Below are 17,106 nucleotides of genomic sequence, written 5' to 3'. Positions count from 1 at the left end.
AAATGTTTGGAAAATCAATGTCCTCACTCAATAAAGCAGAAAAAACAAACAGCAGAGAGAGTTTTTCCTCTGCAAGGTGTTTGTTTTCTTTGTCTCCAGAGCCAAGTTCATAATGCACAATGCACACATTCAGACCTACAGACAAAGACTGACTGTGTATGCCCTCATATCCTCATCCACCCCAAAATGCCCTGTCTTCTGACAGATAAGAATTACCTGCTGTATGGATTTGATGTTTAGACCTTGTATCAATGCCATAGGCTATCATTTGTTTCCCATATATTCAGATAGTTAATATACTCAAATGTTCCTAATATACCATAACTGTGTTTTAGTTTAAAGAAGGGTGGATTCAAACTGAAGCAGTTGTTTCTCACTTCCTGCTTTTTCTCTGTGTCGCTTTAATTGCTCTTGTGGCAGTGCACGACACAGTCAGATACATTTCGGTTTTGCAAAGGAAAAAATCTAAATTGCATATAATTAACTGATGTTATTGTTGCCAGCAAGACTCATCTCAGTTTTGAGTAAACACAGGCTGGTAGCGTAGCCATTTCTCTGGGCTTTTCCGCTTGGATTGCAACGCAGCTTGACAGCTCAGTAAAAACCTCTGAGCCCTTTGATCATGAGATGCTCATTTCTGCATCGCTCCAATCCAAGAGGAAGTCCCACTTTAGTTACAACTGGAGTAAAATAGAGCTGAAAAGGATGTTAGCGCACCATCATGTGGTATTTCTTAGTCCCCCCCCCCCCATCCCTATCTATCTTTCTTGTACTTCCAAACCAGATAGTGTTCAAGCAAAAGATAGGTAAGAGAATACTGAGTGAGTGAGCGGGATGCTGATACATGAGGGGCAAAGAAGGGTTACGTTTTGATATCTAAAACTTTCAGAAGCAGATTTGTGTTCAGAAATGACGCTTGGGTGAACGTGTCCAGAAATCAGACCTTTAATTCCACGTTAATCCTCTTTTCTGCAGCCCCTTCCATGGCTGACACGGTTGCCTCGTGGAAAAGCCTGCTACGGGCTTGGAACGCTGCCTTTGAAGTCCGATACTTCTATCGGGGTCCTAGAGTTATCGCGTGAACGTTTTCCCTCGACACCTCACCGGATTAAAAACTCTTGTTTGTTTGTTACAGTATGTTTCTTCTATTTCCCATTTGGGAGACGCAAGGTTTTCAGTCAACAGCAACCTCACTATTTATTACTGCTGAATATAGTTTGTGTCTTTTGAGCCGTTCTTTAGATCTCTCATTGTGTTTATTCAATCTAAACAGCACTGCTGTTCAAGGTATTAGCAAGGCCCTGCTAGGTAGATTAATGTTGCATTGCGTCTGTGTAGGTTCATCCATTCATGCAGGTTGTACAACCTTCATTCGTATTAGGACTCTCAAAGACATCATGATGTGATAATGATGTTGACGAAGCCTCTTGGATGAGTTATAAACATCTTTAACTTTAACTTGTTTATTTGTGTCCATGAGTTCGTTATGTTTGCTTATTCAGTCTTCACACATACATGGTTCACGCTGAAGAACACGTTAAACATGAAATCAGATTATATGTTTAGTATATAGCCGATATCACCATATGTTACTGCAGCGAAACATTTTATATAGAAAATATTGTAGCCAAAATGAATTGCAATGGGCCAGCCGTGGGACAGGAGGGAAGGAGTTATGATTAACTTACAAATTGTGTTTGTGCTCTAACAAAAGGAGGGATTACACAGAGGTTCAGCTTTTGCCCGTTGTATTCAAAGCAACACCACCAAGAATAACTGTTTCAATTTGGAGACAAAGAACACAAAGAGGTGTGTGTGTGTCTGGAAGGGAAAGAGTTTTCAAAGAGTGCTGCAGTAAGAGTTTGGCGACGCTTCAAAAATGATGAATGATTTAATTTCATGTTTTGTTCTGCCCTTTGAACATTTGTATTCAGTGAGAATGTTTGTTACCCCCCAAAATAAATTGCAATATAACAATGCCAGGGGAAATCGAACGTTGCATCTAATTCTTTATGATTTTCTTCATATGGTACTTAGTCATAGTGCTGTCTCACTTTGCCTTAAGCTAAAGACGGAGAAACAGGGCCCATGTACCAATGTTTCTTCACTGCTCAGACCAGGTCAAGGGCTTTATTAGCCTAATTTCTAGTTTTTGCCCGGAGCATCTAAAAATGATGCGGCATATCAACTTAAATAACTACCACTTATTAGATATTGTAGGTTTGTGTGTGTATTGTGCGTTTTATGCTGCTATATGTATGGTTAAGCCAGTTTGCCTTTCTATCCCTTAGTATATCATCTGTTCTGAGCACTAGAGCGATGACTCATCAAACCTCCAGAGATGCAACAGGGGATAACCCAACCGCCCATCCATCCTTCTAGACACACACACACACCCACACACACACACACACACACACAGAGGTCTGGCGCTAGCGATTTTGCCTAACCTCTCTTTAACAATGCAGCATGACTTGGCATATGCTGAGCCGCTGCTCCCTCTGTGACTGCCGGGATTGGTGTGCTTATTGTGAGCCCTCTGCTGCACATCACCTTTGATTTGTGGGACTTCTTATGAATGGTTTCCTATATAACACACACACACACTTAGTTCTCTGGGGACAGCAACACCTGCCTGGAGTTTCATATCCTGTAAACCCCAGGAAACAAAAAGACAGGAGTGCTTGTTGTGTTTTGTCACGCTTCAGATCAGGAGCAATGAACGAAACTTGCCTCGAAGCCCCTGGAACAAAGCCTGAAAATGTGCATGCAGGTGCTGAAATTAGAGGTTGATTACCCACATTTCTGATCAAATGCTCCAGGAATAAAGAATTGCATAGCACCTGCCTCACGTTTTATTTTCCTTTTCTGTCTCTGTCTGTTTACGTTAACGTATGTTTAGATCACTCATTCTCTGTCATTCGTTCTCCTCCTTTAGACATCCGGGGTTTGCAAACCTTTATGGATCAGGCGTCTCGGCTGGGTCTGGATGTGTCCTTGCAGAGGGTCGACCGCAACATCAGCAGAGTCTTCAATGACCTCTTCAACACGATGCGCACTGAGGAGCTCAACCGGTACCGGGACACTCTGCGGCGGGCCGTGTTGCTCATGAGCCCTCGTGGTGCACAGGTGTTCATCCACCAGGTAGGCTACATTGCCTTTAATACTTCTCTTCATCAAGCAGTCAGCAACACAAGCAGTTGGACCGGGAAAGAGCCAGGCAGAAAACATGTATTCAATAATGATGATGACCCATGAAGGGAAACCCCGTTTGCCTGTCACCTGGAACTCATCACTAAGACCACACTAGTGAACCTTCAGTTATTAAAGCGATGAAACAAGATGCGGCTGCCTTCCTTAAACCGTGTCGAGTTCTGACCCAAAGCAGATGGCAGAGATCAGACTGTGTGTTGCCTTGGATATTGAGTTGGCCAAAATAAAAACACATTCAAGTGCCAATATTCTGCATCAAATGTTATAAATATATCCCTGGATAGTAAAACATTCATTCTGCCTGCACTGCACTGCCAGCGAAACGAGTCGTGTGTAGTGCACAAATCCACAGCTCTGCATATAACCCCAGGCAAAGCTTTCTGAGCTCATACTAGGGCTGCAACAGACTTCTTTGATTAGTGAGTAATCTGTTGATTATTACTTTGATGAATTGATTAGTAATCCGATAATACTTCCTTAATTATTTTCTGCTTATTCTTTATTTTAATGTACATCTTTGTGTTATTTTACTACAGTAAAAAAATCAAACAAAATTAAATAAATGGGTATTTGGGATGATGCCATGCACTGAAAATAAAAGGGAAACTTAATATATATTTTATCAGATACGTTTCTGTTCAGAAATACCCTTTAGACTGTCCCTGACTACCAGCAAGAAATATTCCAAAAAACAGCAAATTAGCGTTCGCTAATCTGTTTTTACAGGTTAATTTGAAGACAAACTGAAATACCTTCCCTCTATTCTCTCTCTGTTTTTGTGATGGATCAATGTAACCAGGCAGTAGCTTTATCAAGCGTTAGCTTTAATATAGCTTCATCAGGGGCCCGGCTACATTGATCCATCAGACACATTGTCACGTTCGATGCACCATAACATAGACCCAACTAATCGATGATGAAATTCATTGCAAACTATTTTCATTATCGGTTTAATCGATTAGTCGTTGCAGCCCTGGCTCATACTATCCTAACATGGAAGCCAACTTCTCCTCTATTTACTCTTTCCACATCATGTTTGCTATTTATAACAGTTGGAATCAGAGGAAGGTGAAGTAGTTAATGCATCCAACTCAAGCTTCAGTCCACATTTTTCCCTCTTTCATGTCACCTTGCCGAGTTAAAAGTCATTCGTTAATCAGCTGCACTCTCTTCAAAATGGTTCACAAGAGATGAACTGCTGTGTCCACAACTGACCTAAACTCTAGTAAACTAAAAGTAATTAGGTTATATGTAATGATAACAAAGAACACCTTTGGCCTCCCCACTTAGGGCAGACAAAAGTGGAAGGTTTTTCTTTAATCATCTGTTGGGGTTTTACTCACTATAACCATGTTGAATAACTTCGTACCGTCGAGCTTTGGCATGATTGAAGAACAAACCTGCGTGGCATTGACAGTGTTCCCGACAGTGAAAAATATGGCAACATTAAAGCGACCCAAGTGTCTTGTTCTGCCCAGTAAACACGTCGCTGTCCGACACTTAATATTGTGCTCGTCTGGCAAGGACAGTGAAACAGTGATACAACACTGAAGATTTCCAGGTTATAGATAAAAGTTACATCTCCTTTTTAACAGTAAGCACTCAACCATGTCTTATCCGTGTTGAAATATCTACTCTTTTATTACCTTTATGCATATTTGTTAACCACAAGGCAAATTCTGACTTGTGATTGATGATGGTTGATTTATCAACTTTCTAGGCGTCATCTTAGCAACATATTTGCTGGTCAACTCCCATCAAAGCAAAATATTTAAAATGTGTAAACCGAGTCTGAGGCCTAAACGAGTTGATTTTAGAATATACAATACGTACAATACAAAAAGAAAAGTGAGATTCACACATTTCATTTCATTTGAATCAGCAGAAGGAGCCCGGATTTGTACAGAAAATACAAAAACTTGAAGATGACAATGCAGAGAAGCGAATGATGTGAAGTATATCCATTTAGAGGGAGTACACAGTATTTCTCATTTTTGCCTCCTCATACTTTATATGTTCTTTCAAACTTCTTGCTTCTACAGTATATTACTGATTAAAACAACTAATGTTACACATCGAGCACACCCTGAGAAGGTATTTTGTCTTGTTGGAAAACCTTCTCACACTTTCTTCACATGCCACGAGAGAAAGGCTTAAGCTCTGAGTAATGATATTTTCACTATAAATATTCTTATCCATCTTACATTGTGAAGAATGGTTAATGCTCATGGATGGGTGGATGGAAATAAAAGTCGTGATGTATTGAAATGCTTTACAAAAGGGATATGAAATACGTCTTGATTTTGCGTTTTTTTTTATTGCATCTTAAGCTCACTTACATTTAAAAATCACCGGAGCAAAAGAGAAAATCCTTCTGAGACACGTGACATTATCATGCTGTGTGTACTGCAATCCTGTCGCTATCTGGTAAATGGACTTGTATTCATATCACGCCTTTCTAGTCTTCTGTCCACTCAAAGAGCTTTACACTACATGTCAACATTCACCCACTCACACACTCATTCACACACTGATGGCAGAGGGGTGCATTTGCAATGTGCCACCTGCCCATCAGGATCTAAACTGATGGGCACATTCAAGCACACTCTCACACTGATGGCACAGCCTTTGGGAGCAATTTGGGGTTTAGTATCGTGCCCAAGGACATGTTGTCTGGAGGAGCCGGGGATCAAACCGCCGATTAGTGGATGACCCGCTCAAACTCCTGAGCCACAGTCGCCCCATAACCAAATGATTGTCTTGAAACCTCCCAGGGGCTACATTCCAAATTCTGAGCATATTTATGAATGAGGGATACACACAGAGAGGGAGTGAGACTTCATCCTCTGCTCAGGTACTCCACTATATCTTTACATCACAAATAGTTGTTTGCAGCTATATTAATGCAGCTGAATTTCAAATGTAGTACTTTTAAAAACACATGCCATACAAATACAGTATATGTGTAATTGTCTCTGTTTCAAAAGTATTTTACACTCTGTGGACTTCAGTTTATCTCTGCACATCTCCAATCATATGCGCAGATTAACTTTCTTTAGATTGTGAGCAAATATAGTAGAAGAAGGCCAGAAACTAGTTGTCAGTCAAAATCTAAATGTGAATTTACTGTGGAGGCAAATAAGTGCACAAGTTTCATTCATGATAAACTGCTTTGGTCTTTCCCTCGACACCAATGAATTCTTTTCACACACATATACTGCCGTAGACTTTTTAAGGTATATTCTGTATCATTACTTATACAATTAATAAGAGGCATCTTGGAGCATATCTCCCAAATCCTGCTGTGAATATATAAATATATTACATGTGGTGCAGATGTGTTAATTCATAAACGCTTCATTAACACTTTGGTACAGTAACTGTTGACACGGACGTACACACTCCCCACCAGAGATACTGGAGGAGGAAATGTAAATCTGCTAATATCTGAGTGGAGGAGGATGATGATGCCTCGGAGGGTTAAAGTCCTCATGAAGTGTCTCCGCATGAGAGAAAAAGTAAAGTTGCCATGGTGACTGGAAGTCGACAGAATGGTAACATGAACGTGAAGAAATGTGGTTAATTAGGATTTATTATATTAGTGGTCTTGACGGTTTGTGCAAGGTGTGACAAAAATGCGTTACGGCAGTATCTAGTATGGTTAGTGTTAACTATGCTATGTTCAGCTATAGCAGGGTAGTCTTGCTGCTTCCCACAGAGACCTGCTCTGTTTCCGGCTCTTCTCCGACTTTGTCATAACGTGAGTTTCATAGTTTTTTCAGCTCCATTAATTTCTCTTCCTTACTTCTGCTCTGCTCTGTTCTGCTGTGCATTAATTGTCTATACCCACTGGCATGGATTATTGAACAGGCCTACATCTAGGCATAAACAATTATAAAGCATGCATAATTACCTTAAAGAGACACAAAATGACCACAAAGAAAGGCAACATAACTACAAAGAGACATAAACGACTACAAAGAGATGCACATTGGCCACAAAGACGTGCAAAATTACCGCAGTATGATGCAAAACAACTACGAAGAGACACACAATGGCTTCAAAGAGATGCAACGCAACTACAAAACGACAACATAGACACGAAATGAAGGAGAGGAGACACAAAACGACGACAAATGACAGCCACATCTCTCTCAGTCTCGGTGTCTTGTTCCTATGTAGGGGGGGGGGTCGTCTGTCTGTGCCTAGAGGCTCATTGTCATCATAAGCTGTCCATGCCTACTCACTTATCCCTCTACAAGGTCAAGGGTAAGAGGAAAATGTCTCAATATGCATTGGAAGGATGAAAGAGAGGCACCCTTGTCAGGCCGACAGTTCATCAAAGTATTAACATAGCTGGACTATATTCATATATTCTTTAATCCCAAATTCACCTGACTAACATTAGACATAAGTGCATTAGCAAAAGTCTATTCTGTTCTATTCCATTCTGATAGTGCTCTACTTCCCTGAGTTATATATTCTATCATAAGTCAGTTGTCACTTCCCCTGTCTACTCTCAGGCCGAAGTCATTTCTTATGCTTTGAACAGGATGTCATTGACAGTGTGTGCGGTTTCATGCTGAAATTCTGGGCCCTCGCCTTCCCCCGTCCAGACAGTTGCCATCTCGTGTCTGGTTCACTTTGGCTATGAGGGGATGCAGCGTCTTCTGTCAGCTTCAGTGCCACCCCGTTCCTGACACCCAACAGCTCTCTGTTCCCTTTATGATAGGGGAACTTCACTTGAGTCACGCAGAGCCTTTTTACAGCATCATAAAGTGGAATTTTTAACTTTCAACCCTCCCATTTCTATGTCCTTGGCTGTATTAGTGAGCATTTGCTAAATCACTTGTATAAAACGATGCACATTTAGGTACAAAAACGTGACATATTTGACGAGGTACCAAAGTCACTCTCAATTAATTGTCGACGGTACAGCTCCAGGCTATATATCTTGAAGACACCCAAATTAGATTTTTGGCTCTCTGGGTTTTGGCTTTGGGAGACATCCCTAACATTGATTGAACTACTTTAAGCAATTGAAATACCTGTTCTGAATGTGGATTGTTAAAATGAATAGTTTGCCTTACTAGTAATACTAATGTATGTTAAGGTTAAATTGAACATGTAAGGGTGTTTTCTTATTAGAAAGCAAGCTTTTCCAAGTTACAGCTATCCACTCAGTCTCAGAGAGAGAGCTTTGGTCTGTATATACTTTTGCAATGTAAAACAAGTTAAATGTCTCCTTATTCTATTGCATCTTGTCTCTCTGTGCTTGCGGGACAGTAGCCTCCTAGAGGTGTTGATGTGAATGGAAACGGAATGGGTGGCGTCGGTTGGCGTGCCAGCTGTGCAGGCCAGTTGATGGATGGAGCAGAGAGGCTGGGTGAGGTCTGCCTCTCTCCTGTGCGGCAGCCACACCAAGCTACAAGAGTGACAAGTGCTGCTGCCTGCTGCCAGGGAACGTGATGGGGAGAAAGAGATGCTGCACAGGGTAGCAGGAGGGTAAAGAGAGGGAGACGGGAAGAAAGAGAGAGCACAAAAAAGAGGGACGCAATGGCCGAGAGAAAAATACAGGACAGGAGGAGATGGATGGAGGGAGGAAAGGTCATAGATGAGAATGAGATGGGGAGCTTATCCAACATAAAGCACTTCTGTGTGAAACAGTAATGGGTGAAATCTAATGGAAGAGATGGCAGTGAAGAGAGACAAAAGAGATGAGTGCTGAGACACTGGAACTGAGTATTATATCTGACAGACAGTCCCTATTTATAAAGGGAGGATTTTAAAACCGGTGGACAAACATTACTTCTGTGCGAAGAGATATTTAAGGTATGGATATCTTTAAGCATTTAAATATACTCCCTGAAAGTGTGAATGCAACCCAGGTTGAAAAGATGAAATCCTTGTTCACAAGTTTATCTCACTTTGAAAGTTTAAATTAGTTCAGTTGGAAGGAGGTACAGTTTGTTTCCCTTCCAAAGACTAGATTGTGCCTTGTTACCTTTATAAACTTGACTTAACTTGACTGTTCTCCAATTATCATCTAACAAATGGAAGGAGTATTTGTCTTTATGTCTGTCCTTTGATTTTCTCGACAACTGCTCATCTGATTAACTTCACATTTGGCGGGTGTATTGCTGAGGACCCAAGGAAGTGCAGTGTTGGGAGGAAACATTTTAAAAATGATGTTGCATACTGTATTAAACATGTGTCTCAGTAGGACATCCTGAACTATATGACACAAACTGAACTTGTTTCTGAAAATTGTATTTTCCATTTTAAATAATAGCTGTGTTTTAAGCAGGCATGGCCAGACGTGTCAGCAGTGCTTTATGTGAACGGCCAGAGGAGAGATTGAATGATGACCTTCCCCTGCTAGACTCGTTGTTGTGGATTCAGGGCTTTCTTCTAGCTGGTGCACTTGAGTATTGTGCTTTCTCCTGAAACTGTTGCTTTATGGACCATCTCTGCCAACTTCAACGTCCAATTATTTAATTCAAAGGGAAGAAGGTCATATAAATGCCATCACTAAGGATATATTTGTGCACTCTGTTAAGGTCAGCTATTTAGCAGAACTGTGGCATAAAACCTGGTTTTATTAGCTTGCTCTGTCACAGAATAACTTAAGCTTGTCCATCAAATCTGGCTTTATAATTATTATGATTTATTTCAGCAAATAATTCCTTTCATTTTTTACGTTTTGTCCACCTAATTTTTAATGTCATGGCCTGTGATGAAAAGATTGCCACTCTGACTTTGCCTCAGTGGTTAAAGGAACTAAGTACAAGCTTATCAATTATCCCAGTGGCTCAGGTTTGATAAGGCTTCTGGGTAGCAGCATCCAGGGGGGATTTTGGTGTTGCTCAACCGTGAGAGTAGGAGACCCAACATCAAAATCACTTGGATTGCTTTGAGAAATGTTTTGTTGTTGTTTTGAACCAACCACAAATAAATACAAAACTTGAGTTTACTGCAGCGCAGAGTTTAGAGCAACCCTCTACCAGCCGGCCTTCTCTTTAGATGACACGCTTTCTGTCAGAAACCAAACTTAATAATTCTAGTAACATGGAGTATTTGGAGTTATTTTTGGATAAGCAACAAAAAAAACAACACATCAATATCGAAATATAATACAGTGCTCTAGATTAAACTGTCCAATAATTTATACAGTAGTTAAAATGCAACAGCTCCACCAGCTGGAATCAAATGTGGCTTCTGTGTTAAAGCATCAGTTATAATATTCCAATAATATACAAAAATACAATACACTATTCTTCCCAACAAGTACTGTTACTTAATTTCATTATTCAGTACATTTTACCATCCTACTTTTACTAAAGTAAGATCTTAAATGTAAGACTTTTAGTTTTTTTGCAGAGCAGCATTGCTACTTTTACTTTGGTAAAAGATATGAGTTCTTCTTCCACCACTGCACATCTGTGCACCAATTGCATTGCATACAAGGTTCCAGTGTTGGAAGCGGAATCACTTATCACAATAAATAAATAAATAAAAAATGTTTTTTCGACAGTTGAGTGTGAGATGCAACATACACATTTGCCCTTGCTGGGAATTGTGTTTTGATGCCAAGGACCCTTCCGTCTTCATGTCACAAACGCTTGTGGACGGTGATTTACAAGCGGTCTGAGTTGACATGCTATTATGGGTCGCTTTGGAAAAAGACAGGGTTGATGGCTTTTCTTGGTTGGGTAATTCAGTGCCATTGACTTAAGAGCTTGTGGAAGAACAACGCACACATACACGCATATAAGCAAGTCACACACTTTACACATCTTTCCAACATGCAAGCCGTTAAGACACCTCTTGACAGTTAGATCTCACTCTGACAAAACAATTGCGAAGGACAAAGAAATGTTACAGACTCAGAATGTCACAGGTTGAAAGCACTATGAAAAAAAATGGTATTTTAAGATTGCGTCCTCCTGAATGTTAAGGTGAAAGGGGAATACCATTCATTATTAAATGTTGCAGAAACACACAGCAGACAATTTTTCTAAATGTTCCTGAACGCAGCACAGTTGTGTGTCTTGGCACCTGGACTTCCCCTCTCAGATGGAATAAAGCTGGCCATGACCTGGAAGTGTTTATCCCAGCATGACTCATTAACCTGACACAGAGAGCATGGTGTTGGTGCAGGGGAGCGTATTACTGGCACAAACAACATCCTTTGCATTCATGCAGAAGAATGCCCAAACACGTGCACACCTTCACTGCTTCACCCCGCGTTCCTTCACAAGATTTATCACTGCCAGTTCTGTCCACACCCCCCTGCCTTAGTGCTAATGAGCTAGGCCAGGTCTAATTACAAAGCTCCAAAAGTACCCCTCAGCCTGATACGCCATAGAAAAACACACTTTCATCCACCATCAAGATTCACTCTGACTGTCCAAGAGTACAAATGAAGGCCACGGAGTGCTAATGGTTGAGCGGCATCATTTGGATTGGGATGCTGGGAGAGTTCATGGAGGTGACAAGCAAAGCATCACATTAGGGATGGCCAGTAGAGGGGGATTGCAGGTAAGTTTTTGAATAGAGGACACAGAGTGAGAGACTATACAGCATCAAGATTATCTGTACACTGTATAAACAGACAATTTGCTCAGTCCGAGAATTTAATCGTGTTTACTGATTGCATTATTCTTTAGATGAAAATCCCCTTTAGCTAAGGGGAGATGTCCTCATTTATAATTCAGATAGACTCAGTTGTGCTACAGCTTGAACATGAAAATTGACATATAATGGGCCCTTTACAAAAATGCATTTGTATCCATCCAACACACCAGCAACTGGCAGCTAATGATATCATTCTATGTCAAAGACACATGCAAATGTGTGCGCACATATTTTAATCCAGTTTAAACATAAACTAGTTCACCAGTGTACGGGGGGGGGGGGGGGCACTGCTTACTGGGATGGAGTCATCAGAGCGCTGTAACCTCACTGATCATCTGTTGAAGGCCAGAGGTGAAGAGGTGCGTGGAGTTTATCTCTCTTACCCTCCGCTGCCGTCGCCCCCCTCCTGGCTTAACTCTCCCACCTCTGGACCCCTGTGCTCTCCCTCTGACCCTGACTGCTGCTCCTCTATTCCATTTTCCTCCCAATAACAGCGTGACAAATTGAGCCTGCCAGAAAACGATCTATCATTGTCCTACATCTCATCCTCCTCTGCCCTCTGTCTCCTCCTCTTCTCTCTCTCTTTGTATCTCTTTACCCTCCCGTCCCTGTTACAGGACATTCCCTCTTTTCCTCTTTGTATTTTTTTCCCATCTTAATGGTTCCGTGTTTTTCTCTGCATGAGCACTTTATCTTTCTGCCCTTGCGCCCCCTCCCCCCCCATCTCCTTTATATCTCCTCTCTTATTGCTCTGTATACTGTTGTCTATGTCTCCATTTCTCTTCCTCACCCTCTCTGCAAACTTGTTTTGTTCTGTAATATTCTATATTTGTTGTGTCATCTCTTGCTGTGTTACAGCCTGATTTATTATGGTTTAGATTTATACGCTCTTTAGTGGTCTTCATTCCCCTGCAGTAATTTAGTTACATGGAAATAATAACTATAATGTGTACAGTATAAACAATAATATACCCTACCGACAGACAACGCTAAAGTCTGACCTGGGACGTGAAGTTAAGGGGCCAATGGCCTCTTTCTGTAGACTGTATACATGAAGAGGACGTAGTCGTCGTGACATCACCCATTGGTTAGTGGACTTTGGTTTTGAAGCCTAGAGCTCGGCATTTTGTCCATCGCTATCTTGGAGTTTGGTCGTCACCATCTTGTTTTTCTGCGATCAGTGAACGGAAGTGACCATATTTGGACTGTTGAGGAGTGACGCCGTGGTAGAGACGCCATATACAGCTCTCGTAGGGAGCTGTCAATCAGCTCCAAAGCGACTCGTAAGTCGCTTCGTCTGCTAAATGACTGTAATGTAATGTAATCACAAGGTAGCCACGCCCTAAAGCATACTCTGCTTTATGGTCTTTTCTTTTACAATAAATGGGACCATAACTTTCTAAATGAACATCATGCTGTATTGAAGAAGACTTGCAACTATCGATTGACACCAGAACTCGTGTTGTCAATGTTTACTGGAGTAATAAATTAAAGGAGGAAGTAGGGTCAAATTCTCATTGACTTTTATACAATCAGACTTCTTATTTGCAACCAGAGGACTCACCCCCTGAATGCCAGTAGAGAGAATGCAGGTTTAAGGCATTTCCGCAGTGGCTTCAACTTTCAGAACTTTGTTTCCGTCTGCCCCTTCCCCAATTCCTAGCCTCCTATTTCTGGCGCCCTTCCACGAACCACACCCATCTTTGCACTTGGCCTTCATTTTGATCTCAAACTACACACCTGTAAAGGTTTGTGTCACTAAATCAGGCCACGGGCGTAAAGTGTGGGCGGGGCTCCTTTGCCCCGTTGCAATGACAACACCCATCTTCAACCTCTTCAGATCTGAGCTACACATCTGTAAAGTTTCATGAATGCATCTTTGACTGTTGACACCTGGCAAAGTATGCTAAACCTCTTCTGTGGTAATTCCCGCTACAGTAGGTGTCTCCAGGACCACATTTGACTCACACACAGACTCCCAATTTGTAAACAATACCAGCATCGTTGTTGTAGCTGGTCAATACTAGCAGCAGATGTGTAAGTACAAGTGTCATTTTGTAGCCCTGTATACTTGAACAAATCATTTCCAATACCATCCCTGCCTTAAAGCAACACATAGATTCAGTAAATCCATATGGTTGTTGTTCTCCATAATAAGCTTTTATCACAGAGAAACTGTAGTGCACACAGAGGAAAAATGAATTGCTTTGTGTGATCATAAATACATAATAAATAAACGCAACAATTTGAAAGGTAAATGATACCTGTGTCCCTCTCGGCCCATGATCAATTAATGGTACCCTTGAGAGCAATTGAGAAACTCAGGAACGTTCTGAGTCCGTGACTTTCATATATATTCAGAACGTGTTTGCCTACAGTATGCATACAATATGTTACCTCCAACAGCATAGCACTTTGTAACACAGTAGTTACTTCAGCAAAATAAAAAAAAAACACCTCTTCAGGTACATATTTCATGGGAGGGCGGAATAATCAAGAGAAATGGTTGTGTATCCAAACTGGTATTAAAATTGAAACCGGGGCAGTTGGCAAGCTCTTTACTTGATGGATTGTTATTACTTGCATGCGTATGAATCATCTGATGAAGTTAAAGAGCTTTTCATAAATAATTTTCCTATTCATAAGTAATGCTGGAGAATTAAAACTGCGGTGTATTTGAGGCGATGGCTGATACCTTCACATTACTCAATGTCAGGGGACTTTTTCAAATGTGGGAAAGGGCCTTTAAAGGGTAAATAACTGTAACATTGCTTTACTGGTGTAGCTAGTGGGTAAAAGTGATGATGATGATGAGGAAAACAACAATTGACAGTTGAGAGCTTCCTGGCCTCTGCACCACTACCTTGTCCTTTATGCTTGTGCACAGTAGGAAGTGCACGGTTTAATACAGCCCGGTGTGTGGAGCAAAAAGCCTTCTCAGTTTATGTATGTCAGCGGCAGCACCTTAAACAAAGTCTTGTCTTGACAGAGGGTGATAAACTTTGATTGATGTTTGCGATTATGAGTCATGCTTAGCATTATTGAAACAGTAAACCTCTTGGGCAATTTTTATTTCTTCAGGAGGGAAAGTGCTTAACCTCGTAAAAAGTACCCATTGAAGTCTATCTCATTTATCTGGCGACCTCTAGAGTTGTACATAAGTGTCAGAGAAGTCCTTTAAATAGCAGCGTTGCTCTCTCAGAGCCTGCTGTTCTCTTTTTGTTTCAGTGAATCCGCCAACAGTAGTGTCGGAGCACAAAGGTTGGTTAGAATGTGCACACTGTTTGCTTAAGTTAATTATTTTTTCTGTTGTAGATATAAGTTTTTTCAAAACCTTTTGTGTAGTTCATTTTCTTGTTAAATTGGAATGAGGAAAACACAGTTACTTTGTCTGTATATGTTAATAGCTTTATTACTCTGTAAATGTGTCTCCCTGCAGCATAATACGAGACGCAATTATACCAAAACCCTACAATATTGTCGGAAAGTTCTGTCTCTGTGAAATTGTTGCTGTGGGCTCAGAATTATTGCCCAATTCCCAGGTGGCAGACTTAAAATACAGTAAGAGTTATAAGGGTAATTGCAAAGCCAACCACTCGGAAAACAAGTACTGTATTGGTACCCAGGACACAGCGTATCGCAACCCAAAAGCTCCGGAGAAAATGTTAAATCAAAGTAAGGCCTCGGTGGCAATAATATAAATAAAAACTCCATTTCATGTTCCCTCTTACCCTTCTCTTGCTCGCTCGCCTATTCCTGTCCTTGTGTTGCTCTTACACAAATATGTATGAGTGAGTGTTCAACATGTGCACATGCATATTCATGTGTTCCTTTGATGTCTCCTTCGCGGGTCCGTGTTAACACCCACATTTGAAAGATAGAACCATATACTGGATGTATCTAATTTATAAATACCTACCGTATGTAAAGATATGCAGTTGGCATAATTCGGTTAGGAAAGTGCGCAGTTTAGAAAAGTGAAGTTGTACCTGCAAGATCAATTATGTCATATTAGAATTTGTTAATATCTTTCTCATTTGTCGGCCATTTTATGTCTTCAGGAAATAACCAGAATAGCTTGATGTTGACGTCTTTTCTGACTTGGGTTGGTAGATTGTAAGACTATAGATTCCCACACATCCATATTCATGGGTAGTATGGATTATAGTCCCAATCATTCCGTGAGGCAATTATTTGCACAACAGGTCATCAACACCTCAGTGCAGAAACCTGCTGCTCTGACAAGAGTTTTCCCCACTAGCCTGTGTGAGTTTCATAAGTCTGTGAGTGCTTCTGCAATTGCATTAGCGGATTTACTTTGCTTTGCGAGCGTTGAATAAAATCCTTAACTGATTTTGATGTAAAAACCCAAAGAGCACTCTGGAGAGAATCACTGTAAATGCTAATGTTTAAATGGGCACATGGGGACATCGGATTTCACACTCTGCCAAGAACGTTGCTTGATGTTTGTGTGCCAATACTTACCCGTGATCTCGTATTTAATTTAATCAAACGTAATATTTCAACCTTGTCATGCCAACAAGCCTTCTGTCAAATTGAAATTTGGGCCATGTTAGAAATGCATTTTATGAATCTGTGAATCCGTGTTTTCTTTTTCTTACTTTTGCTTCCAACCATCTGCCGTTCTAAACTCTTGGTCACTTTTCTCCAAAGGGGCATCCCTGCAGCTTTTAATAATGCGCGCTTACTTCTGTTCTCTATCCCTATGTTTCACATCTCCTAATAAACATGTTTGAATAGATGCATACAAACACACACACAGGCAAGCATGCAGGCACACACAATGGCATAACATGACAAAATCAACCATGGGCATTGTGACTGCGTCTGTGATTTTACCCCAAATAAATAAACAAAATTAGCAATTTTAGGGTCTCCCAGACTTGCTTGAAAATACACATTTGCTGTCTCATTACAGTTATAATCAGGACAACGCCCACAGAGCACAAAATGCAATCTTCTTTACAACAGAGAGAGTAACAGAGAAACGTAGTTATCATCCAAAACTACAGAGTGGGTGGCATTCGAGAACTGCAGAATACAAGTGAAGCTTTTCCTTGTATGTACCTGCTGTGTTCAGCTGAACAGTGTAATGCATTAGACTATACATATTTTACAAGTAGGATTTCAGCCTGACATGCCCTTCTTTCTTTGTCTGTCTGTCCTTCAATTCATTTTAGTCTTTTACCTCATCCTCTCATTTTCTTGGCAGTGCAATTATTGAGCTAATTGGTA

At 40.8% G+C, this 17,106-nt stretch overlaps 1 protein-coding gene across 1 annotated transcript in view; it reads left to right on the top strand.

Annotated features, from left to right (window-relative positions):
• Positions 1-17,106, top strand: part of grid1a (glutamate receptor, ionotropic, delta 1a) — a gene marked incomplete at both ends in the record, with an annotated part of 190,453 nt that overhangs the window by 119,515 nt on the left and 53,832 nt on the right. Inside the window, one exon of the mRNA XM_079169360.1 lies at positions 2,939-3,144. Within this exon, the coding sequence (XP_079025486.1) occupies positions 2,939-3,144 (206 nt within the window). The remainder of the gene's footprint in view (positions 1-2,938; positions 3,145-17,106) is intronic.

This window comes from Pholis gunnellus (assembly GCF_910591455.1).
Source record: "Pholis gunnellus genome assembly, chromosome: 11".
Taxonomy (NCBI): Eukaryota; Metazoa; Chordata; class Actinopteri; order Perciformes; family Pholidae; genus Pholis; species Pholis gunnellus.
Note: the sequence above shows the minus strand (reverse complement) of the source record. Positions and strands in the feature narration are given on the sequence as shown.